We start from the raw sequence: 24,514 nt of genomic DNA, 5'->3' as shown, positions 1-24,514 counted from the left end.
TATGTTTTATCAGAGGAGAAAATCAGTCTGTTCAGATGTTGTTCAGATGTTGTTCAGATGTTGTGCAGATGTTGTTCAGATGTTGTTCAGATGTTGTGCAGATGTTGTTCAGATGTTGTTCAGATGTTGTGCAGATGTTGTTCAGATGTTGTTCAGATGTTGTGCAGATGTTCACAGATGTTCACAGATGCTGGTCAGACTGAGACAAGATGTCATAACGAGCTCATTGATCAACAGTCTTAAAGCAGAGAGAATCGACACGTCAGCACTTCTGTTCTCAGGGTTTCATTGGTTTTCTCTCCGCTGTGATCGGGACTTAACGGTTGTTCTCCTCTCAGAGGCATTTGGCTCCGGAGGAGTTCGAGCGGGTGTTCGGGATGCCGATGGCCGAGTTCGACCGCCTCTCCTTGTGGAAACGAAATGAACTGAAGAAGAAAGCCTCGCTTTTCTAACAGGAAGTGACCTCATCCTCCGCAAAAAACTTGACGAAGGAGAAGACAGGCCGTAGAGCGATTCATGACATCAGTCCACGTGAACTATCAGTCCTCCATCGAACTAACCAATCACGTCCCTGGATGTGTGCCAGCCCCGTGGATCAGAGCTGGCCCTGACAAACCCTTTACTGCGACTAACCTTAACTGATGCACTGACACTCAGACATATTAGCTGCACTTATAATCACCACCGCTTGCGTCGTCCTCATTACGTGTCCACTCATCATCCTCATCATACGTGTGTTTTGTCTCATGGAGCTCCACAGGTCTGAATCAGGAAGTGAGATTAGCGTGTTAGCATCAAGCTGGTTCACTTTTAACTGACAGCAGGTTTACTCCCAGGCTGAAAAGTGATTGAATCTGTTCGGTCTCTTTTATTCTCACACCTGTCTCAGGTGGATCATCGCCTCAGTTCTGGGAGCCTCCACTCAGCGGTACTTTGAACCATGTGACTAACAACATGCAAACATGCTCACACTGACAGTGCTAATTCTCATGTTTAGCAGATCTTAGTTTAGCGTGTTAGCGTGCTAACATTAGCTAATCATCGGTACATATTCAGCCTGTTTGACTGAGCACCTGTAATCTGGATGTTGTTGCTCATCTATTGGAAAAAATTCCACTAAGCTGACTAAACTTAACTCTGTTTCATCATTCACATGGCGTCCTGTATGTCGCTCACGGGTCAGAAGATGCTACGCGTTCAGCTGCGAGCTAACCGGGAGCTCACTGGACCAGTGGGTAACCAGCTTCATGTTGACAGAACTGGACTCAGTTCAGATTCAGTCCTGTGAACCAGCTGATTGATGTGAGGAGCTACTGTCACTTATCAAACGTAACTGATTATAATATCTATTTATTATGTGGAGTTTTTATTTATTTGACGATTTTTACTGCCGCAAGTTTGTTTGCTATTGTTTTTCGTATTTTTTCTGTAAATGCAGAACCAACTGATGATTTTATTCCTCACTTAAACTGGCCGCTGAGTTAAATTTCCACTTGACATGTAAAGGAGCAGTTCGCCCTAATCAACATGGTAGTGTTGGTCTCCCTGCCGTCACCTTCATGCTCAGTGTGTGTTCTTTAAGCTTTCTTCAGGTTAACGCCTGCACATCGTCTCATTGTTTCTGTTGTGCGATGTAAAGGAGTCAAATAAATCAGAGAAAAATAGATCCTCTTTAGTGGTTTTTCTACTCTCCTTTAACCCGTCACACTCTGTATGCAGGTGGGATGCATGTAAGCATTTAACTGACTGGTATGTTTTTCTTTAAGGTCATTAATTAATATAAATTGGCTAACTGTTGAATCTAAAACTAGGAGAACCAGTTCGCCACAGAAAACATTTAATTTTAGCTTTACAGTTGGCTGCAACACCAAGCCAACACTTGCCAATCATTTCTCTATTTCTTGAAAACCAGTTCTGAATTCTAATGTTTTCTAAGTTACTGCATAATGCCGAAACACCACACAGCGTTAGCATAAGCTTATTGAGCTAGCGAGATTAGCTGCAGCTGAGGAAGGTTACAGTTACAGTGGTTAGACTGGCAGAAGACTAAAGGCACCTGCACCGTGGATTTCAGACCATGTAAGCTGTTTAAATTGGGCCCAAGAGGCCAAAACTGGGCATTTGTATTTTAGTTGGCTTTTCATGGTTAATGACAGCTGTCTTTAAAGTATTTTATCAGCTGTGGCCTGCGAGTTGGTTGGGAAACCGTTTCACTTTAAAGTTTCAAGCTGACTCCCATGAAACCAACAGAACCTGCTAAAGGTTGTAAAAATCAAATCCGTTTCTGAAAGGATGACTCTGGAACAGTAGGGGTTGTTGAAATCAGGTTCCCCTGATGTTGTCTGCCAAACTATGTTGGCAGACGTGGCTCTAGACATAGTGGAAACTGTGTCGAAAGCCGCGCTGGCAGTTCTCAAGAGCAAAGATGTAGCCATGACCGAGAAGCGCGTTCAGTCCAGTCTGGGCAACACAATGCTTTGCCAAAGCGCTGATACATCGCAAAGCAGCAGAACTGAGGGCCAAATCCCACCGGGACTCCAAAGCCGAACGCAGGCAGTCAGTGCGGTCGCTCGTGGATCGTGTTGACTCCCTGCTCGACTCTCTGGAGGCTGAAAAACAACAGGGTGGAAACGAGCTTTGTGTGCATCAGACGTTCAGAAAGATCTCCAGGGGTGAAGACCAGATATTCACAAAGCAACTTAACGAAATCCTCTACGATCACATCACCGATGGGCTGATGCCTGAGGTTACTCCAGAACCAGTTACAAGGAGAACAACTCACAGGACGGCGTGGAGAATCCTGGAACTGATAGGCTGGTGGTTCGACACTCAGGCCGGGGATTACAGTCAACGGGTGACCTGCACTTTGATGGGCGCTAAGTCACCAACACCAGCACAGACTCCAGTATCTTTGGCTGGGACTGCCGTCCAACGAAGAACTCTGGTTTGGCGGGCATTCGACAAGGCAAAGATGATGCCCAAAAACAAAGATGAAGTCACGAAGCAGCTTTTTGAGAGAACGTGGGCCGAAGTCAGCGGTTTGGATATGCGCCAACACATCAAGCCAAAGGGGATGAAAAACTTGACCGAGGCCATTTTCATGGATTTGTGTGAGAGGTGTGGCAATGCAGACATGGTGCTGTTTTCAATCACTTTAGAGAAACCACAGATTTGTCAGTTTAATGTCTCCATTTTAAAAGACCATCTCAGGAAACCACCAAAAAAAATGTAACGCCGTCTGCACTTTCTTGGCGTCTGTGGGCAAAGTCATCTCCAAGCACTTTGGTGGACTCTTCAGACCAGGAAACAGCATCAATATCATTTAGGTTAAATGCTGAATTCAACACAGACCCATCTCAGTAGTGTGAGCACGTAACCAGAAGGCGAGGGTTCGATTCCCGGTCCTGAGCCTTTCTGTGTTTGTGTGCTGTGGAAGCAGGGTTTACTCCGGGTGCTCCGGTTTCTCCCACGTTATATTCGTTTATGAATAAACAAAAAAATGATTTGGAGTAAAACATTCTTCTTATCTGCTGTCAGAGCAGTAAACATTCAAGCCTCCAGTTAAGCTTTAAAGGTTTTGGGCAACACGTCTCAGCAGTGTTGGACACTTAGCCGAGCTGCCCTTCACGCCTGCAGCGAACGCAAATCTCTCGCTCTCCTTCTCCACCAACCACCAGCATCAGCGCTCGGACCACAGCGTGAAGACAAATCAGAAATGAGTCGGCCACGTCTTTCAAGTGTCCTATTTTTGATCTGAGGATCGAAGCAAAAGTGCAAAACTCAAACAGTTATTTGTTTCCAACAAATGAAGTCACTTTTCCATTTCTTGATTCAGGATTCTGAATGAGATTTGAAATGAATGACTGCTGCAGATTGTGAAGGTTCATCGCTCTTACTTTCTGTCATTATTGTGTAACACAGCAAAACGACAGCTCCTGATTGGCTGAATTCACTCTTTTGTTACTACAGTTTCACACCTTTGTGCTGTCGTGGTTCGTTCGCCCGCCGTCGTGACAGATCCTGTGCTTCTGTGTTCAAACTCCCCCACCGCCGACCTTTTCCGCCTCGCTGTGGAGCTCCTTCATCTGCACTGAGCTGCAGGTGATGACGTGGAGGGTTCGTGTTGCTAAGAGACATATGGACCCACACATGAAAGCCAGGAGCCGGAGATGTTTCAGCGCCACACAAAGCAACACCTCCCACGCCGGCCTGCCATTGGCCGCCGCACGGGGACGAGGAGACGGCGTCCTTGAGCAGCATTCAACAGACACACAAGCACTTTTTACTTTTCTGTTTTTTTATTTGAATGGAGTGAAACATCTACATAAATGAGAGGCCTCGCAATACATGTACTCGACAAAAAAGGTTTTTTTTTGTTTTTTTTTTTTTAAATTCAGCTGTAAAGAAAAACAATCTTGATTTTAATCTTTAAACCGTTTCTGTACATCCTGTGAGATATGTCAGAAACGAGGCCCTGCTCCCGAAATCCCAACATGCTTTACCCACCCGCCTCTTCACAAAACAAAGAACAAAACCGTTAAACCTGCTGTCCACACGTCTTCCAGGAACATTTCTGTATGTGACATCACACTCAACAAGCTAACATCAGCGAAGTCTGGTGGGTCAGAAACACTTCATCCACGTCAGCCTTTCTAAACTCAAACCATTACGACGCGTTCAGGGACTGTGGATAAACATGAGTTCATTTGCCAAAAGCGACACGTTTAGCCTGACGTGTGAACCGAAAGGTCGACCCATCAGACTTCGTTTAACGACATCTCAGCCGTGTTGTCAACAGAACTGCTGACCAAAGCCACAAAAACGGGACCCGGGCTGTCCGACATTAAAATATTAAGTCATGGTCCAGCGACCGGAGCGACTCGGCATCATCAACATGCACAAAATAAAAACTGGACTCTGAATTAAGACTTTGTTGTCAAACTTCCATTACCATCCACCATAATGGACATCCTGCGGAATAACCCTTTAATTCCTCCTCACCCCTCCCCCACCCAAAATCTGTGTTGTAAAAAAAAAAGACAAACATCACATTGAAAAGAGGGAACAATTAAAATATACATATATAATATAAATGTCAATACTCGCTCCTCAGAGCTCAGTCACACTATCATTGGCATAAGAAAGGATGGACTTATGATCCGCACGTGTGTGTGAGTGAGTGTGTGTGAGAGTGAGTGTGTGTGTCTGTGTGTGTGTGTGTCTGTGTGAGTGAGTGTGTGTGTGTGTGTGTGTGTGTGAGTGTGTGTGTGAGAGTGAATTTGTGTGTGTGTGTGTGTGTGTGAGTGTGTGTGTGTGTGTGTGTGTCTGAGTGTGAGTGAGTGTGTGTGTCTGAGTGTGTGAGTGTGTGTGTGTGTGTGTGTGTCTGAGTGTGAGTGAGTGTGTGTGTCTGTGTGTGTGTCTGAGTGTGTGAGTGTGTGTGTGAGTGTGTGTGTGTGAGGGCACGAGCACAGCGTCTGAATGAGCGTCACTTCCTCCCTGAACACAAAGCCAAACGCTAACTGAAAGGTGTCGTCCCGCCTCCTGGTTAGAAAATGGATTCCGCTGGGCCGAGCGCCTTCAGCGAGCCCGTGTGCGCTTGAGGTTTTCTCCTGTTCAGTCTGGAACTATGATATTCAATAGATGATAAAATAAATTAAGCGTGTTGAGAGCCGCTCGGACTGAACTTCTCCTGCTCTTAATGGAGAGAAGAGGGGAAGGAAAGGAAGCAAGAAGGAAGGACGGAAGGAAGGAAGGAAGGGTGTAAGAGAGGAAGAAGAGGAGGAGATAAGAGGAAGGAAAGGGGGAGGGGTTTAGGCCTGGGCGTTGGTGCCGTTCTTGTCCGGGGTTCCGGCGCTGGCCGGCAGGTTGTTGAGGGAGGGCGCGGCCTCCTGCTGCTTGCTGTCGCGGCGGGGGGGCATCCTCTCGTTGATGCGGTCCAGACCTCGAGCCTCCTCGAAGCTCTGGATCTTGTGCTGCGGGTTGAAGCCTTGAATGGCTGCGAGGAAACAGAAACGTGTGAGAGCAGAGCGACGGCACGACGACCAATCAGAGAGCAGTTTGATCCATCAGCTGACGCTAAGATAATTAACACAAAACTATTTCAGCATCACTATTGGTCACTGGCTCATCGGGGCTGAGTGATGTCACAACGTGCTGTCAAACCCCCTCAGTCACAGTTCAGGGATGATCAATAAACGTGATCAGTTACACTTGGAGCACAGCATCACTCAGATCACAACACTCACACACTACAGGATACTTACTTCAACCCAGGACGAGGACGGCATGAAGACAAAGAGACAGACTTTCATTAAAGGGACATTTCACAGTCATGACTGTTTATCTGCTGTTGTGCTGCAGAACCTGTTCACACACATGCTGGCTCATTGAGCCTGACCTCACTGACGGAAACCAGGTGGACAAAATAACGGAAACACCTGTCAGCCCGAGGCCACACGGTTTCCATAGTTACAACAAACCACCTGCTCCAAAATGATGACAAAGTGAGTCTTTATGAAGGCAGGATTTATCATCCACGCTTAGCTTTAGCTCGCTTTGACTGAGAGAGAAGCATCGAGATTCAAGTCATCACCGAGCGGACAGACAGACGGACAGACAGACAGACAGACAGACAGACAGACAGACAGACAGATGAATGCATACCTCGTGCCTCTTCTGCCTCTACGGTGGCTGTGTAAGCGTGAGTAGAAGTGCCATGCCCAAAACCAATGGAGAGAGAGTGGGAACGTTAAATATCAACGCATTCAGTCAGTCACGTTATCACAGCAGTCAGTCAGTCCTGTTAACATGGAGGCAATCATCATACACCCCAACCCCCAGCCCACCCCACCCCCACCCCCACCCTCAGTGACCACAGAGACAGAGGTTAGAGGAGAGCCACATGATTAAAGGAGGAGGCTGATTAATCATAATGATCATAATACTGAGGAGGATACACGAACATCATGCTGCCCTGCAAAGACATCAGCCGCAGTCAGGACGCGGTTAGCCTAGCTTAGCATAAAGACTGGACGTAGAGGGGAACTGCTAGCCTCCTACCAGCATCTCTAAAGACGGCCAGACAATGCTCTAAATAATCTGGATTTTAATCCCAAACTGGTTCAGTCAGTTGTTTTAGAATGAGGCCGAACTTCCTCCCGATCAGTAGGTCGTTCAGATCAGATCGGCGAACCTTCACCAACTCCGCCCATCAGCGTCTGACTGTGCTCGTGCTCTAACTGCTGTTAAACTGGATGTCACTAACAGTTAATCCAGTATTTTGACAGGACAGTTATTAGCAGTTATTAACAGTTATTAATCACGTATCTATTCAGTTACTTTTTCCAATCAAGCACATTTCATCATTTGAGCATCGCTGTTAGAGGTTATCAATTTTCCAAGCTCATGTAATGAGGTGCAGGTCTGATTTGGTGTTGTTAACTCCATTTAAACTAAACAAAAAACATTTTATCACCACATTTTATCATAAAATAAAAGACAAAGCAGCTTCACTCAGTCATCTGTCTTTAAAGGGCAGCACAATGGAACAGAGTGGACCTTCACAAGAGGACAGGACACCACCTGACATTTCACTGTGTGTGTGTGTGTGTGTGTGTGAGTGAGAGTGTGTGCGAGAGAGAGAGAGTGTGTGAGAGTGTGTGTGTGTATGTGAGAGAGAGAGAGAGAGAGAGTATGTGTGTTTGTGTGTGTGTGTGTGAGTGTGTATGTGTGTGAGCGTGTGTGTGTGTCTGAGAGTGTGTGTGAGGTTAGTCTCTCGGTGTGAGTGCAGGCACAGGAAGTTAGTGTTAGCTGGAGTCTGTGTTAGTGCTTGCTGGGATGCGTTCACACTCACCGCTTTGCAGAGTTCGCCGACCTCCAGACAAAACCCCCAGAGGCAGCGTGCCTGTCGGGGTCAGCCCCTTCAGCTGCAACACACTCTCATTCTCCTCTCTGCGAACACACACACACACAGAGCGATCAATGAGCTGAGGCTCAGAAGCCGATGCGAGGAGCTCGTGCCGCCACACTGCGGCGCTCGTTAACGTGGCGGAGGACGACGAGGCTGCGATGCTCTCCTGGGTTTAAAGTAACTCGTTCATCATTAAAGGACAAGTCATTGTGACACACTTGCACAGGATTAAAGAGGACACGTGTGAATCAGGGAGAAAGTCATTAGCCGCGATCCTAAGTGGGGCACGACTATCAGCCTGCGGAGGATCATTTAAACTCCTCGCTGTGTCTTCACATCAGACACACTTTACTGTGATGTCACACTCAACCCGACAAGCAGAGAAACAAAAACACACCTGAGCACAGAGAAGACACGCGCCATCTTCCCAATGGCCCGGATCTTATTCCTGATCACCTCCTTCCTCACAGCTGGAGCTCCACCTGAAAGACAAACACGATGAGCAGGCAGCACGTCGCACAGGAAGTCACAGCGGCTGCTCACTCACTGCAGGAACAGGAAGACCACATTCATAACGATGCCCTCGTTAGCGTATGAACACCTGAACCTACGACTCCTCGTGTTTCTGTTGCCACAGAGCGGGCAGCTCCTCCGCGGACTACGCCACATTTCTACAGTAGCCCGGAACGGACAAACCCAACTCTGGCACTGGAGCGGGGCGAGTTCAGTCAGTCCACCAGATGGCGCTAAATGCCACACACCGGACCTTTAAGGACTTCTGTTTACATATTAGTAAGCGGTTCATAACTGGAGTGTTTTTGTGTGTGAATTTGTGCACAATTTGGTCAATTGTGCATACATATCAATAAACTGTGTACACGAATTCTGAATTTTTTCTCTCTAACTAATAATTTGTGTATACATGACACTAATCTGTGTATGCAAAATATCATCGTGCAGTACAGACAAAGAACAGACTGTCAGAGTCGCATCTGAACACGCAGACCTGGAAACATCCCTAAATCCAACACATCAACGTGTCTCGACTCATCAGGTCAAAGCCTTTGGTGCGAGTACACCGACTGATCTGGGGACAGCAGTAATGTGTCACCACGCGTCTCTCTGTGGACAAACACAGCAGAACGCTGTGCGACAGCGTGTGATTGGCCATTTCAGCTGCTGACATCACACCTCAGCCTCCTTCAGGGTTTCACTTCCTCCTCATGCTGCACTGTGTTAATTACACTCACTGATAAAGACTGATGCTTCACCGCAGGTCACCACGGCAACATGGCAGTCTTTGCACTGACAGTTCTCTGTGACTGTTCACCAGCTCATGTGGATTCATCCGCTGGTGAAAGTAGTCCCCCACGAATGCATCACTTTCTCCAGTTTTTTTGTTTTTATGCATGAAACTGGTACTAAATCAGTAGCACGTCAACTACCACTTCTATCTGTGAGGAGTTTTTAAAGATTTACTTCTCCCGTAGGAACCAATGGGACTTGAGCTAAGAGAGAGACAGACAGGAAGTCAGACTGAGCGACGGGCCGACAGGTTGGCTTGTGTCTGAACACTGAGATTTGATGATGATAAGGAAAACACTAAAGTTACACGTTAAGATTTTGACTTCCTGTTGGCTTCAACATTTACTTCACCGTCACGAGGTAAAAGGAAAAGCGACAAAGTGGGCACCATTTTGACACGTGTGGTCTTATCTGACATCCTGCCCAGAACACAGAAGCCAACACGAACACAGTGAAAAGGAAGTGAAGGTAACCGACACTTGGCGGACCACGTGACCATCAGCTAACACGCAGGTGACAAGCTGCCCACCAGCTGAAAGTGAGTGGAAAGTGACGGCCTTGAAAAGCGAGTTGTTGTGTTTAATGGAAGGCAGCGGGGCGCGGTGACGAGCTGGCGTCACATCCTCTTACCCTCACACGTGTCGTCCCCTTCTGACATCAGCTCGTCGTCAGAGCAGATGTTCAACACGTTCACCAGCATCTCCGTCACTGTGAACACAACAGACACAAGCTCGAGAGATGAGAGGGTTTACACGAAAGCCTCTTCGAAAGACTCCTCTCTAAGCCTTTAAACTCTACTTTACTGGCATTTGATGAGAACATTTTCAACTGGACGCTCGGCAAAATCCTTCACATGCATCAGTGTTTCCAACTCGGTCCCACCTTTCTCTCCGACGAAGGGCAGAGACCAGGTGAACACGTCCATGAAGTTGGGCAGCCAGTAGGGATGAGGGGAGCAGTTGAACTGCCGGATGTTCATCACATTATTCTCGTATTTCAGCACCGCAGCTGAAAACGAAACACCACACAAACATTAACATTTTCTCCTTCGTGATGTACTTCCTGTCTCCTGTTGCCAGGCATTCAAGGTTTCCAGCCAGTTGCCATGGTTTCCCTCCTTCACTCGTCTCACCTTTGTTATTGTACACATCAAGGTAGTTAGGAGCAGAGAAGATCGTAATTAAAGAGGGGAAGCCTGTCGTCTGACTTTTCCTGTACATTCGATACCTGATGGACAGAAAAACACAAAGAGAAGGAGAAGCTAAAGAATAAATTCACGTTACAGACAGACAGACGTTAGCAAAACTGATGATACTGACTCACAGGAGCTACAGTCTTGAATTTCCCTCGGGATCAATAAAGTATCTATCTATCTATCTATCTATCTGCAGGTCAGTCAATAAAACTTTATTGGTCCATTCTGTCACTTCTGTCACATTTTATCATAGCTCCTACAGTTACTCAGCTCCTTATCCAGTTTTAATCTCATTTTGGTGGAGTCTGTGGGGACATCAGATGCAGCACATTCTGGGCCTTAATGGACACTTTCTGTCTCTAAAGGCTTAAGATACCACAAGAGATGTAAACGAATATCAAGCGGCCTAAGTCAGTGAGCACAGCGATGCTGGACAGCAGGCGTATCTGCATCACTCACCCTGCATCCTGGGCTTCATGTGCTCGTATTACAGACAGCAGGTTGTTGTTCATCAGGAAGTCACACACTGCTGGGTAACTGAAAACAGAAAACACTTTGTTTAACAGACGATGAAGGTGAGTTCAGTTTCATGTTTTCCCTTCTCCAGCTCGCCGCTCGCTCGGTCACCTTGGTTGCTATGACAGTGAAGAAGGCCGCCCGAACTCGAGTGTAACACGAGATGCTTTAAAGTGCTAAAATTAAAGATCAATTAAGGTCGAGGAGGAGTTCACACGTGACCTTCGCAGATAGGCAAAACGCTGCACTCACTGTGTGTTGCTTCTTTCCCCTCTCGGCGTGCAGCCTTTTCTCATTCCGTGACACAGCAAACCTTTTGCACGTTTTCAGGAGGAGTTTGATCCTGACAACTAAAGGCTACCTGGATGGCTTTAAAGAAGCCACTTGGCCAAAACATGACCAGAATGTTTTGGTAGCTTCCAAAATATACGAGGCAGCCTATGAGCAGAGTAAGAGCTAACTGCTGCTCGCTGTTAGCTGCTGTTAGCTCGGTTAGCTGTGGAGCTACCGGTCCTCCAGCTGACTGAAAGGCAGCACGTTGACTTCAGAGACGACTCTGACAGAACGTCAACACTGTTGTTTCTCCACAGGTTGCTCGTGCAAACTTCTGGACACATCTTACACATTGCACCTTTGAGGTCGTGTTGGAGCTGAACAATGAATGAGCTGTGCTAACTCACAGCACAGACAGCAAAATAAAACTAAGCAGTGATGTCCTGAAGAATTTGTTAAAGAAATTCAGGTTTGCTGTCATTTTCCTGAAATGCGACTAAAACAAACTGAACGCAGGATTAGAGAGGCTTTTGAGCAGCAGCTGCTTTGACCTCCATGTGGTGTCAACAAGGCAAATTCAGTACAAATATGAAGAGAGAGCAGAGAATGCTAATATTTATTTTCAGTGTCTGTCTGACAGCGGATTTAACCAGAGATAAGCCATTGTTTGCAAAAGCTTTAATCAGCTCAGATTAGCACAGCGAGCTGCTCTTTCAGCGTGGACCCAGCAGCACTCAGTCCTACCTGTAGAAGTAAGAGCAGCCTCTCACGCTGTTGTGGCAGAAGTGTTCCTGGGTCTTTTCTGAGCCGTAGTCCTCACCCGGGTCCGACCACAGCAGGTCGCACATCGGCCCAAACGCAGGAGGCTCCTTAAACCGGTCCAGCTGCGTGCGCACACACAGACACACACACACACTTTTATATTTACCAAGAAAAAGCAAACTAAATTCATTTTTATATCAGATCGTGTTATTAAAGCATGCACCAGCTGTGATTTTAATCCAAACATGAGAACAAACGGTGGGTGGTCAAAGTTTGAATTGGTGGCTCAGCAGTGAGGAACTGCTGTTAACTCAGTCACATTATATGTTTTTACATTACACAATCCTGCTTTTCCTGTATAAAGATGGTTTTATCAAGGTAGAATGACCACTCTGACTCATAACCTAGGAACTGTTTGTTTGTGCAGGTGATGCATCCCCAAATCTACTCATCCAAAGTTAACTTTTACCTGCCCCTGCAGAGGCTGGTCTGTGTATTATAGTTATCACATAAACACAAAGGCTAAATTTAACTGTCATGTTTAATCACATCCACTGTGCTCTCAAACTGCCCAGTGCACACCTGACACCAGCCGGCTGTTTCACACCAGTTAAACTTGAAAGGTTCTGACTTTAGGGGGCTGATTGTGGTCTACACTTTATTAACCAAGATATGTTCTCTCTCTCTCCAGCAATAATCACACGTTTGTGAGGACTCAACCCGTCACCTTACCTTTCGTATGTCATCCAGGCAGGTGATTTCAGGGCTCAGACCTCCGTGCACACAGAGGAACTGCTGGTTGAGGAGAGCAGCCAGAGGCAGGCAGTCAAACGCATCCATACAGGCATCATATACACGCTCAGAGTACTTTATTTTACCTGCAGAACACACACACACACACACACACACACACACACACACACACACGTCAGAGCACTGAAATGATCTCCTGGAGCTGCAGCAGCAGGACTCTCACTCCTGTCTGAGGGGGACTTACACTCCTGTTTGAAGGTGAAGTACTCTGTGAGGTGCCGGCACTCGTGGTTGCCTCTGAGGAGGAAGAGGGTGTTGGGATGGTTGATCTTCAGAGCCCACAGGTACAGTACACACTGCAGACACACACACACACACACACACACACACACACACACACACAGTGAGCAGTGAATCATCACGTCAACCTGACAGAGCTGATGTATCAATAATGTGAGTGTGAAGACACTGAAAGCGAGCTTTGTGTGTCATGTTAGGAGGACTCGTCCGGATGAAGATCTGACCAGCTGCTCATGCAAACTGAACAGATCACAGAGGAACCAGGACAAAGCGAGTGGATGGACTGCTGTCAGCTCAGAGCGCTGCCATCATGTCTGAGGAACTGTCGTGTCAGCATAACGTGCAATCTCATGACCTCGATATCAGCCTCTTTAAAGACGAACCGCAGCCCTGAACAATCAGATTACAGCCAGACGTTGAAAACACATCTGTTTCTACCGTTACGACCGCTGATGTAATGTACCTTCACCAACTACAGCAGCGTCTGCAGCGGCAGCTGGAACGATGAGGAGTGACGGCAGGAAAGCAGCTGATCTTGTTCCTGTTGTTCTCAGTGTTTAGTCCACAGAGAACAGGCTGATGGTGGAACGTGCAGCACGACACACTCAGGTAGTCAGTTAATGTGGTTCAGTGGAGCGTGTGCGACTCCAAAATGTATCTGACCCTGTTTGTGAGAGCAGACAGCCCAGCTCTGTGTGGCCCTGCTTGAGCTGCGAAGAAGACTTCCAGGATACCCACTAATCCTAACAAGGAAGCACAGCAGCAGCCAATAAAAACGTCTCGCCATCCAAAGCTGCACAAGACTCCTTCCAGAAAACACACCCAGTCCTTCCCTCGGGTTGCTGTGGAAGCGGGTCACAGAGCGAGGCCGGAGGAAACATGTGAGGCGTGTGTGTGCACACACACTTGTGTGTCTAAGTGGGTGTGTGTGTGTGTGTGTGCGTGTGTGGGTGGGGCGCAGAGTGTGGCAGTCAGGAGGGCGAGGAGGCACACAGTGTGCCTTTCATTTCCTACAACTATTTAAAGCCGAGCAACAGGCCGCCGCTCCAAATGTCACAAAGACAAACACGTGAGTGCGAGGCGGTCGCCTACCTCGATGCTGAAGTAGCCTCGGTCCACGTAGTCCCCGAGGAACAAGTAGCGGGTGGTGCTGGGGGATCCGCCCACCTCGAACAGCTTCATCAGGTCAAAGAACTGGCCGTGGACGTCCCCGCACACTGGACACAAACACATGGAGCTTTGGGTGTGTTTCACTGATGTGTTTAATGGAGCAGAGACATCAGGCTGACACGTCTTACACAGGACAGATTAACCTGACACACGTGTTCTTCACTAACAGTCCGGCCTACAAACTGTCAGATATTTCCTACAGAATCCTGAAAGTGGACTTTAGATAGATAGATATACTTTATTGATCCCAGGCTGGGAAACTGCAGTGCAGCAGCAGCAACACACACAACAAACTATACAAAAGTTAAAAATAACAATATAAAAGTGGCAATGTGAAATATACATACACAAATCCACATACTGAAATATTTTGTTGTGTTTAAGAAATAGCAGCCACTGAACTTTAAAAAGTTGAAAATCCTGGCCGCAGCTAACAATCATCTTTATTGATGATAACGTTTGGAAATTATTTTCTACATCTTCAAATGTCTCATTTTGTCCTTACAGTCCACGCACATTCAGTTTCCTGTTTATATGTGGGCAACTACAGCCAGCAAACGATTTGCATTTTTCCGTAAAAAAGTGATGAAAAGATTCCTTTGGTTGGTTTGGTTTGCAGATGGACTTTCTGTGGGTGAATTAATCAACCAATTGTTGATAAATCTTATTAAAAACTGAAATTTTAAACTTTATTGATGAATCCTTGTAGATCACTGTTTTGGACAGTAAGGAAAAGGCAGCATATCATCACTGAGAGAAAGAAGAGAGCAGACAAAACAGATGAAAATATGGAAATGGTAAGTCAGACAGGAGATAAAAATAGTCGGAGGGTGGAGGGTTGGATACCTAAGCTAAGCCACATGTCAGGGAGGGCAGCTGCTGCTTCTGAGATCTGTGAAACGAGCTTCCACAAACCCACAGACCGTCCGTGTCTCTCTGCAGCTCGGCTGCTGGAGGGGCCTATCAGTGATAGGACGGGATAAAAGAGGCGGGGCTTCACCTGTGATGGGGGCTTCCACTTCCAGCATGCATTTCTCCTGGCGCAGGATGGCAGCTCCCTCATTGATGATCCGCAGGGCCGTCTCCTCCTCCAGCCGACCCTCCTTCACCAGATGGGCCTTCAGCAGCTCCACGCTGGGCCTCCCGTCCACATACAGGTCTTTGACCGACAGGCGGGTACCGGGAGGATATGGCACCGCTGCAAACATGCAGGAGACAGAAACACTGACATCAGCAAGACACACACACACACACACTTTCACAGGGTAGCTGCTGATAAAGTTCACCGTGAAGACAGGAGTGCTGGTGCACAGTCTGCTACTGTTAAACATGTCTTCTAAATGAAACAAAACACACAGAAAGGACCTCTTACTGCAGTAGAGAAACAAACCATGAGGCAAAGACGAGAGGAGTGCAGTGAGTCCGGCACTCTGCTGCCTCTCAAGACACATTTCCATGTCCACATCAGTTTCGTGACATCCTGACAACTGGACGAAATGAGCTGCAGAGCACGTCTCTCAGCATGTCCCAGGTAAGCTGCAGACTGATGAGTGGACCATCTAAAAAGTGTTTTCTAAAGGCCATCAATTAGCTCACAGCTAGACAACAATACTATCAGCTCTACAGGGACAATTCTGATTGGCTCAGTCATCAAATCGCTGTGAAAGTCATCCCAACCAAATGGTTCTGCACCGCCCCTGCAGTCAGAACCCTTTAGATATTAACAGTTACAGCTGTTGGTGTGGACGGCCCGTCAGTCTGTCAAAGAAGTGACTGAGAGGAAAATACCTCCTGTGGTTTTCGCTGAATCGATTTATCATCCAAGTCTTTGATTCACTGATTCCAGGTTCAAAATTAAGAATCGGTCGCTTTTCTGTCTTACTGCTGCCACTCGGCGCCGCGATGGACCTTTGTCACCATCAAGTAAATGACCTGCAGATTGATGGATAATGAAATCATTTGTTGGTTGCAGCGTCAGCAGTCCACATCACACCTGGTGGGCGGCACCTGAGATCAGCGAGAGAAAGCCTTCGCACAGACATGCTGAGGCTCGACCTGAACACAAAGGATCACAGTTTGGCAGCACAAAGCAGCCCCTGCAGGAAATACCAAACGGCTTCAGTCCTGGAAAACACCGCCGCCTCACACGGAGGAGCAACCTGCAGGAAGACGTTCTGCTGAACCGTCTTCATACTGAGAGGGAGATCTGAGGTGGTGCCAGCTTTCATCATGACTGACATTCTTAACAGAGCAGTAACAAGCTCGATGAGCCGCTTTAAAGTCGGATGTGATTACGGATTGGCTGAGCAGGATGGAAGTGAAACTCACGTATTCTGCAGATACCTAAACCATCAAACTCTCAAAACCTTTATGTCACATCTAAACTGTTATAAATGACCAAAAATTAACCCACAATCAATAATCAATGCATACACTCACTTACTGAATGGGGGATCAGGATTATTGATTTTGACACCAGGAGACAACGAACACGGTGCTGATCTGCATTCAGGCACATTCCTCACAATACAAACGTTGTGAAAGATTAGATTAAAAGTGTGGAGGTCATCCACAGCGAGCTGCTCGTCTGAACCCTGCAGCGTCACACAGAAACACACACGATGCCGACGCGTGGCGTTAAACCGTGCTGGTCGAACAGCCGTCCTGCTCCTGTCTGTCACTTAACCGTCCACACAGCACAGACACAGAAACAAAGCCGGTGCCTGTTTCATTGTTTGGCTGGGCTCCAGGCCACGGGGGGTACGGTGCCCAGCAGGGACAAAGTTCAACAACAAGCCAAAGACCAAAGCGTTCCAAACAACAGAATTCAAATGTAAGGATTTCTAGTTAGTTAGAGGAGACTTAATGTGCCTCACAACTTCAATTTACAGGAATGAGTGGTGGAGAGGTCCACCATTCAGTCTGCTGTCTCTGTGCTGATTTCAAACGTCCTAAGGGCTTAGCAAATGATCACATTCAGTTTTACTTATGTTTCACACAGCGTCCCAACACGTTTGTGTCTGCTGTAAATTAAGCGTTCACGTGGCAGGTGGAAATTTCCGTCCTGTTTGAAGCCTCAGTTTACTTAAGCTGATTACACTGGAAGCTGCTGCAGTGAGTGTGTTGGCACAGTTATTATAAAAGTTTGTGTGCGTCCCCCCAGCTGCTGGGAGAACAGAGCATCTCTGCTGTTCATTATTTGAATACTACTTCCTTTAGTGGTCTGTGACGCCTCATTTCACAACTCGGCTTTGGTTTTCCTCTCTTCAGAAACAAGACACCAGCCTGCTAGTCGTCGCCTTGTCCGACTGCGCTCACATCCGCATCGAGCCGACTGGTTTCCTCTGCTGGTGGCAAACTGGGCTGATGATGAACCAGTTCAGGAGGAGAGACGTGATTGGCTAAATGTGTGCGACCTGGTTTGGTTTCAGAGCTGCACATTAAACTAGACCACTGGGCCGGGAGAGTGTGTGCGCGGCCCTGAGTGTCTCCTGAGATACTTTCTGTGTGTCTGTGTGTGTGTGTGTGTGTGTGTGTGTGTGTGATCACAAGAATACCAGTTTTGGGTTTCATGTACTTCAACACTCCCTCATTTTAAGGGACTTCCTCAGTTACCAGTCAGTTTGCACATCAACATATGATTACACTGTTGTCTTTAGCCCACTGAGATGCACAGCACAGCACAGGGCTCAGCTGTTTGTGGAAAATAGTGATCTTTTTTAAATCAATTTTGGCCTTTAAATTGTGATTAACTATAAACTGACCTGCAGGTCTGTATCTGTATTTGTTGCCTCCACCGTATTAAACAAGCTGGTGAGGTGAAGATACAAAGCAGGCTGCTAGCAGGCTGACAGACTGTTTCTGAGCCTTTGGCTGAGCAGAGGATTTCTGGTCACAACAGGTCGAGATGCTGTCTTTGCCCTCCACAGCTGATTGTGCGGTGACTCGGGAGGTGATCTGGACCGTGTGCGCCGATTAATTTGGCATTCAGTTAAGACAACAGCGACAAGTTTGTTTTAAAGAAAACTCAACTGCAGGCCTTTGCTCCAGCTGTTCACCACAGTGAGATCTGTGCGATGGACCATTCACATAACTGAGTCTGCATTCAGCGTCTACATTAATGTCCACAGTCACGTCTTCAGTCTGCTTGGTACTTAACAATATATACTGTGTCCTGTGCAACAACTGAGTTTCGTACTGAAACCACAATAAGTCTGAAAAAAGACAAACATGAAATGAGGTGAAGCTGAAAGTCAGAGTGGTTGAAAACTCAACTGGAGCTGAGATTGTGGTAACGTGAGTCAGGAAAGAAGGAAAACCAGCTGCTGTTGTGACTTGTTAAATCCTGTCGTCTTCAAACATACTGGCTGACTTTGGTGTTATCACGGGACTGGGTTCCAGAGCAGAGCTCCATCCTGGGGCCCACGGCGGGCTGCTGCTCCGTCCTCAGGTCCATAAATCATGAATGAGGACAGAATCAGCACACAGGCCAGCCGATGCAAATGGACAGACCGATTCGATTACCATCAGTAACTAAGCCAAAAGTCCACAGCAGCCAGAGGAGATCCATCAGTGTGTACACACACACACACACACACACACAGTGAGTGATGAGGATTCGTTATCCTGACATTATTCGTAAAGTGAGAAAATACTGAAAAACGAGATTTCCCAGAACACAAGCCGACATCCTCAGGTGTCTTGTTTTTTGTCACCAGTTTATTTTCTGCCCAAATCATTTGATGTGCAGGTTCTGTGGCACTTTTCATCACCTCACAAACTGATGTGCTCTTCAGACAACAGAAACTGATGCGGCCTAATTCTTTTGCTGATTATCCAACAGTAAGCAGACAGGTAATCTGATGACTCTCAGCTGCTGAGTGTGAGTCGCTGCCATTAGTCTAATTTCACTATAATGAGTATTTTCATCAACAGTTTGATCTGCTGATTATTTTCTTGACTAATCGCTCGGTCGTTGACGTTGTTGTTGTGTTGTGTGTGCTGTGGATTCATCTATTAAGCATGACAAAAGAATGAAATCAGTTTCTATGACTTGGGTGGGAGGACATTATCACCCACAGCCCGAGGAAGATCATGAAGATCAGTTTTGGTTCACTCAGCTTAATGCTGATTCCGGAGGTTGGAGTTAGAGGTGGTGGTGTTAATGTCTTAGTAAAGACAGTTTTATGGCAGAGCCGTTGCACTGCGTCAGAGTTTACGGCTGTACCTAATAAAGTGGCCAGAGTGTAAACTGCTGCCTGGTAACTGACTGTCTGAACAGTCTGTTCAGGCTCAGTCTGTCCATCACGCTTCATGTTGGTCCTGTGGGCCGCAGAGCCAAGTTACTCTGACCTGTTTCTGCCTGTTTCACATGTGAATGAGAGGATAAAGAGAGTGTGTGAGTCCACAGTGTGTGCGTGTGTGCACGCGTGTGTGCGTGTGTGTGCGCTGACTTCCTGACTGACCAGCAGCCTTAAGAGGGCAGGTTTAATGATGTGACGCTCTCCTGCACCTTTACACTCCTAAGCCTTCCTAACCCCTGAGCCTATCATAAGTGGCTGCCCCTCTCTCTCTCTCTCACAAACACACACACACACACACACACAACATAACTAACCTGCAGCTTAACTAAACACGAACACAGAGTGCAGGCTCAAGTAGAAGCCGATGTGTTTCTCTGTTTGAAAAGCGACTGTCGTACTCATGGCGGCAGCTCAGTCAGTCTGTATGATGAGGTGCTGCACAACTCCAGACTGGTTTCTAATCGGTCATCAACAGTTTACACCTGCTCTATTTATTGGTGTTGGATGTCCAATAAGATAAGATAAGATAGGTCTTTATTAGTCCCGCACTGGGAAAACTCACAGATGTGATGAAAAATGTGTTTTCGGTGATGTGAAAGTAACATCAGATCTAACCTGAACACCAGCGAAGTGACACGAAGACGTGTCCTGTGACCAATCCATTAGACAATAATGCAGGGCAGTGAGGACGGGAGACAAGAGCATGTTCAGCCGTCAGTCAGTCAGTCTGTCTGTCTGTCTGTCTGTCCCGTTAACACAGACTGCAGTGCAGCTCACACACTTCACTGATGAACCACACAGAAGCTTTTGTCTCCACTTCTGTCCATGTCCTCACACTCTCTCTGCCTACCAGATTTCAAACGGACCACATCAGTCATTTTTAGAGCAGCTTCTGGTCACCGGATCCATTTTGCCGTATAATCAAGAGCTGCGAGCAGATCATGTATCCTGCAGTAATTACTGACGTGACTGAAGTGAGCTGACAGGATGATCAGAGGCGGACATCTTCGCTTACTTTGTTTCACTTAAAAAACTCTGAACTGTCCATAACACCTCGACGTGTTGCGATAGAAAAGCTCTGCATGAAACGTTATAAATAGACTGGCAGATAAAAACTTCTTTCCCACCACACGTATCTGTGTACTCCACCCACTGCAGTCAAACTAAAAGGGGAAATTCAGCTTTAAACTGCTGTAATTCTGCCTGATGTGAGCAGCTGCAGGCCCGACTGCTGGATATTTACTGAATGAGAACCAAACTGCGTGAGCCGTTAGGGCTTTCAGTCTCAGTTCATTTCGCTTTGCAAAGCCTGACACAGAGGTATCGAGGTACCAAACCTCGTCTTCTGAACAGCAGCTTGTTGCCTCAGACCAGCATGCATCTCGCCTCCTCCCCCCAGCTCGGGCTGCGGGTCGTCCTCGGACGTGGCGGCCTAGCGTTTGTTCTTCATGTGGTGCAGCATAGTGCTGGCACTACAACCGACTGAAGAGCAGCATCACACAGGTCACATTCTGACTTGGCTGTCTTTCTGGAGGAAACCTGAGTCAGGTGTAACACCTGAGCAACCACTGCTGGGAAATAACAGCTGAAACATCCCAATTCTGACATTCCCACTGGTGTTTCATGTAAATGCACACAAACCTACTGAGAAAAAGAGGTTGAGCCTCAACAGCAACAACAGCAGGATTACGGCGAGAGGAAACGATTAGCGACAAAGTCCACGTTAATAACATAACTACTGCTGTTTAAACAGATTCAGAGCAGGCTGGGTGGTTCATCTAACATCCTCATAAATGAGGTGGAAGTGCCTCACTGGGTCACAGAATTTATTTCCTGCAACACTGAAGTCACAAACGTCATAATGTGAACTAATTAATCTGATGATTATTTTCTGGATTAATAAACTTGGTCTGAAGTATGTCAGAAAAATGTCCGCCTTGCTTGTCCAAGGTGATGTCTGCAAAAGTCTTGTTTTGTCCCAAAAACTGATTTTATTTGGAACAACCACTCCACTGTCCACATAGTCCCCATTTAGCTTTCTGTCATCAACCGACTGATTAACCGACTACTTTTTGTTTGAAAGGTGGGTTTCGTTGCAAACCACCTCGCTGGTCTAATAGTTCCTCGACTTTAAAAAGTCATTTACTAAAAAAAGCTGTTGAGAAGGGAGGGCTTTCCTATAATCAGGCCAACACACACACACACACACGCACGCACACCTCCTGCATTCATCACCAACACTGCAGCGCTGCATTTACATACACAACCTTTAAATGTTTCACAACACCATGAACAGACTCCGTCCCACGTGAGACAAAGCAGGTTTTGTTCAGGAACAGGAGCCAGGTGTCCGGGGCGTCGCACCGACCTGCTCGCTGAACCTGAACCGCATGTGTGCGTTAACAGTTGAACGTCAAATGCATAGCTGACATCTGGCACTCCGGACAGCTAAGCTACAAAGCTAACTGAATGGCAGCCGCCGGATTGATTAACTTGCATAACCTACCTCATTCCCTTCATGGGGAGAGGCGGTAGTAAGCACCACGATCCACTGAGCTCGACCGAAAATCCCGTGTAAATTAACTGTTAACGGGGCTGACTTGACATATGCTCGCATTTAGCAAACTAGCTGTGACAGCAGCCACCGTTAACTTCCTGCACCCCACAAGAACATTTTAAGAGATAAATGTCACGTACCTTTAATAGGTCGTTCAATGGTGGAGAGTTTGTTTTGGTCTTTCGCCGACATCCTCCCTCCTTGTGGGCTGCGGCTCGGAGAATTTGCTGAATTCCTAACTAAACTTGACAAATTCCTTCCTAGCTAGCTAGCTGGGGCGAGCTAGCCGCGCTAGCTAGCTGTGTGTCAGCGGCTCGGAGCAGCAGCGCTTCGCTCCGCAAAGGCGACCGAGTCGAGCTGGGCTGGAGTTAAACCTGACGGGGGAAGGGAGAAGGGAGGAGAGCTCTTTAACTAACAAATTTAAGCCTTTCCTCTCCCCTCTGCTCCGCGGTGCAGTGATGCCAAGCCGCTGTCAGTGTCTGTCAGTTGAATAGACTGGTCCAGGAAGCGGCCCGGGCACCGCCGATGATGCCTTCAGGAGCAGTGAGCAGTGCGTCAGATCATATCTCAACTTTATCCCTTTATTCTTAGACGAGGTGCGTCTGTTACAGGCCGCTGGGCTCCGCTTTTTGTCGTGATCCGATGTGTCGTCCAGACACCCTGTCGGATTACAATAATCCGCCGCAAGCGGATTTCCTACAACATGGCTCGACGCGGGGGGCTCTGGGTAGTGTAGTATTAATGCGATATTAGTGCGACGCGTTCAGTGCCTGCTGAGCCGCAGACACTCATGTGAGCGGGAAGAAATACTGAATGACTCCCCTGTGTCTCAAGGAAATGTCATTATGCGAGTTAATATATTTGTATAAGTACAGAAAATATTTATAAGTAACAAAGTACATTTATCCAAGTACTGAACTCAAGTACTTGAGTAGCGTTTTCTACTTTTACCTCACTACTTTTCATTAGGAAATATTGTACATTTGACTTATTTTTGTACTTCTGCCACAATACATAGTCTCACTTAACTGCATTTATATAATAACTTTATATAACTTTAATGAGTCTGCAGATTCAGATTAATAATGCAAACATAATCAGCAAATAAATTAGGATGTATTATTATGAATTAAAAGTGTATTTTGATGGACTTTTGTAGTCTTACTGAAATAAAATTCTGAATGCAGGACTTTCACTTGTAACAGAGTATTTCAACACTGTCATATTAATACTTTTACTTAAGTTCAAGGACTGAATACTTTTAAATTTGAAACAAAAGTAAAAAAAATTAAGTAATTAAACTGAATAACCCAAATTTGGCAGCATACAGGTGTAAAAATACTTCACTCCACTGAAAAATCGAGTACATTAAAGTTATCCCGCCGTCTGCTTGTTAGTCAATATGCCGTTTAATTTGACATTTCTGACAATGGCACTTTTGAAAAGAATTGAACCTTTTAGAATCAGCCCAGCTTTCCAGGAAAAACACACGGAGTGGGAGGGCGCGTCTGCATCCTAACAGATAAAACTTTGGTTAGATTAAGCGTTAACTCTTAGGTTGCCTTTATGCTGACTTTAAGAGTACACACAGCTAATTCATAATACGTCACGATGAGTCTTCTGTGAGCTCTTTTAACAGCATACAAAGGCAGATTTAATTGTTAGGTTTTTCTAAGAAGTTTGGCTTCCAGTTTGTCAGAGTTTTTGCAGGTTACGGATGGGTTTCAGCTGGTGAAGACCCTGCTGTTACGACTAATGAGAGCTGCCTCTTACCAACTCTCTTTAGTGTAATAAACACGTTATAATCACACATTATAAACAAACTCTATACACTTCTGCATGTCACATGAACACAACATGAGGAGCTGAACAGAATGACTGTAGCGCCACCATGTGGACGTCAAACTGTTTCAAACGTTTTGACCGTGTTGGCAAACATTTTTATAAGTTAAAACATTCAGACCCTTCAGGGGATCTTCTTGTCTTTTCTTTCTTGTTAGCCGTTGAAGTAGCTCAGTCATTCAGTGTCTCCTTTTGGCCTCACACTTTCACCGCTGAAATGAGGTTCATTTGCTAATTTAATTTCCAGACAAATTAAATGACACCCACTTTTACTGCCAGTCATTTCTGAATGAAGGAAATGTTAAACTCACTAAAACATGATATGAAGAACAGGCTCTGGTGAAGCAGAATGGGACAGCACCAGACAGTTTGGTTATAATGTTGATAGTCTGAGGTGAGTGTGCACGTTTTGGGTCTTCAGGGCAGGTTAAAACCCAGCTGAGGAGCCACTGCATGCAGTAAGTCGTCCACAAAACAGAACTTTGCACTCATCTCCTGTTTAAAACTGACCTCAGCTAAAAGAATTAAAAAGTGTGAAACTGAGAGAAGAACGTCTGCCTCCTCCCTCCATCTCTGCCGAAACACTGCAAATAGAAACCCTTTAAAAGGTTGTGATCAGCAGCAGCAGT

At 46.5% G+C, this 24,514-nt stretch overlaps 2 protein-coding genes across 6 annotated transcripts in view; one reads left to right on the top strand and one right to left on the bottom strand.

Moving 5' to 3' along the window:
• dmtn (dematin actin binding protein) overlaps positions 1 to 1,662 on the top strand; it is a 9,099-nt gene extending 7,437 nt beyond the window's left edge. For 3 of the 4 annotated variants that reach the window (XR_006841845.1, XM_046375057.1, XM_046375056.1), the window contains one exon: positions 339 to 1,662. Coding sequence is in view for 2 of the 4 variants with exons in the window: in XM_046375057.1 (XP_046231013.1) it covers positions 339 to 452 (114 nt within the window). In the remaining 2 variants the exon portion in view is untranslated. The remainder of the gene's footprint in view (positions 1 to 338) is intronic. The other variant, XR_006841844.1, reaches the window with a different exon arrangement.
• Positions 1,663 to 5,610: 3,948 nt separating this feature from the next.
• ppp3ccb (protein phosphatase 3, catalytic subunit, gamma isozyme, b) lies at positions 5,611 to 22,755 on the bottom strand. 2 transcript variants are annotated; one of them, XM_046375054.1, is made up of 14 exons: positions 22,184 to 22,755; positions 15,184 to 15,381; positions 14,106 to 14,230; positions 12,958 to 13,069; positions 12,693 to 12,838; positions 11,943 to 12,082; positions 10,869 to 10,946; positions 10,347 to 10,441; positions 10,097 to 10,222; positions 9,845 to 9,922; positions 8,307 to 8,391; positions 7,853 to 7,950; positions 6,664 to 6,690; positions 5,611 to 5,995 (listed from the first exon to the last, which is right to left on the bottom strand). In XM_046375054.1, the coding sequence occupies exons 1-14, from the start codon at positions 22,233 to 22,235 to the stop codon at positions 5,811 to 5,813; spliced, it is 1,545 nt and encodes a 514-aa protein (XP_046231010.1). In that variant the 5' UTR covers positions 22,236 to 22,755; the 3' UTR covers positions 5,611 to 5,810. The 2 variants fall into 2 exon arrangements, with proteins under 2 accessions (XP_046231010.1, XP_046231011.1); XM_046375055.1 differs by lacking the exon at positions 6,664 to 6,690.
• Between the last annotated feature and the right edge of the window lie 1,759 nt (positions 22,756 to 24,514).

This window comes from Scatophagus argus, chromosome 20, assembly GCF_020382885.2.
Source record: "Scatophagus argus isolate fScaArg1 chromosome 20, fScaArg1.pri, whole genome shotgun sequence".
Lineage (NCBI taxonomy): Eukaryota > Metazoa > Chordata > Actinopteri > Scatophagidae > Scatophagus > Scatophagus argus.
The sequence above is the reverse complement of the archived record's forward strand: the minus strand, read 5'-3'. Positions and strand labels throughout refer to the sequence as shown.

Excerpts from the sequence above, each read along its gene's own strand:
- ppp3ccb (XM_046375054.1), bottom strand. The coding sequence starts at position 22,235 with ATGTCGGCGAAAGACCAAAACAAACTCTCCACCATTGAACGACCTATT. Across the intron at positions 12,083-12,692 it reads GCCTGGATGACATACGAAAG|CTGGACCGGTTTAAGGAGCC; the intron begins GTAAGGTGACGG and ends GTGCGCACGCAG. Across the intron at positions 10,442-10,868 it reads CATGAAGCCCAGGATGCAGG|GTATCGAATGTACAGGAAAA; the intron begins GTGAGTGATGCA and ends TCTGTCCATCAG.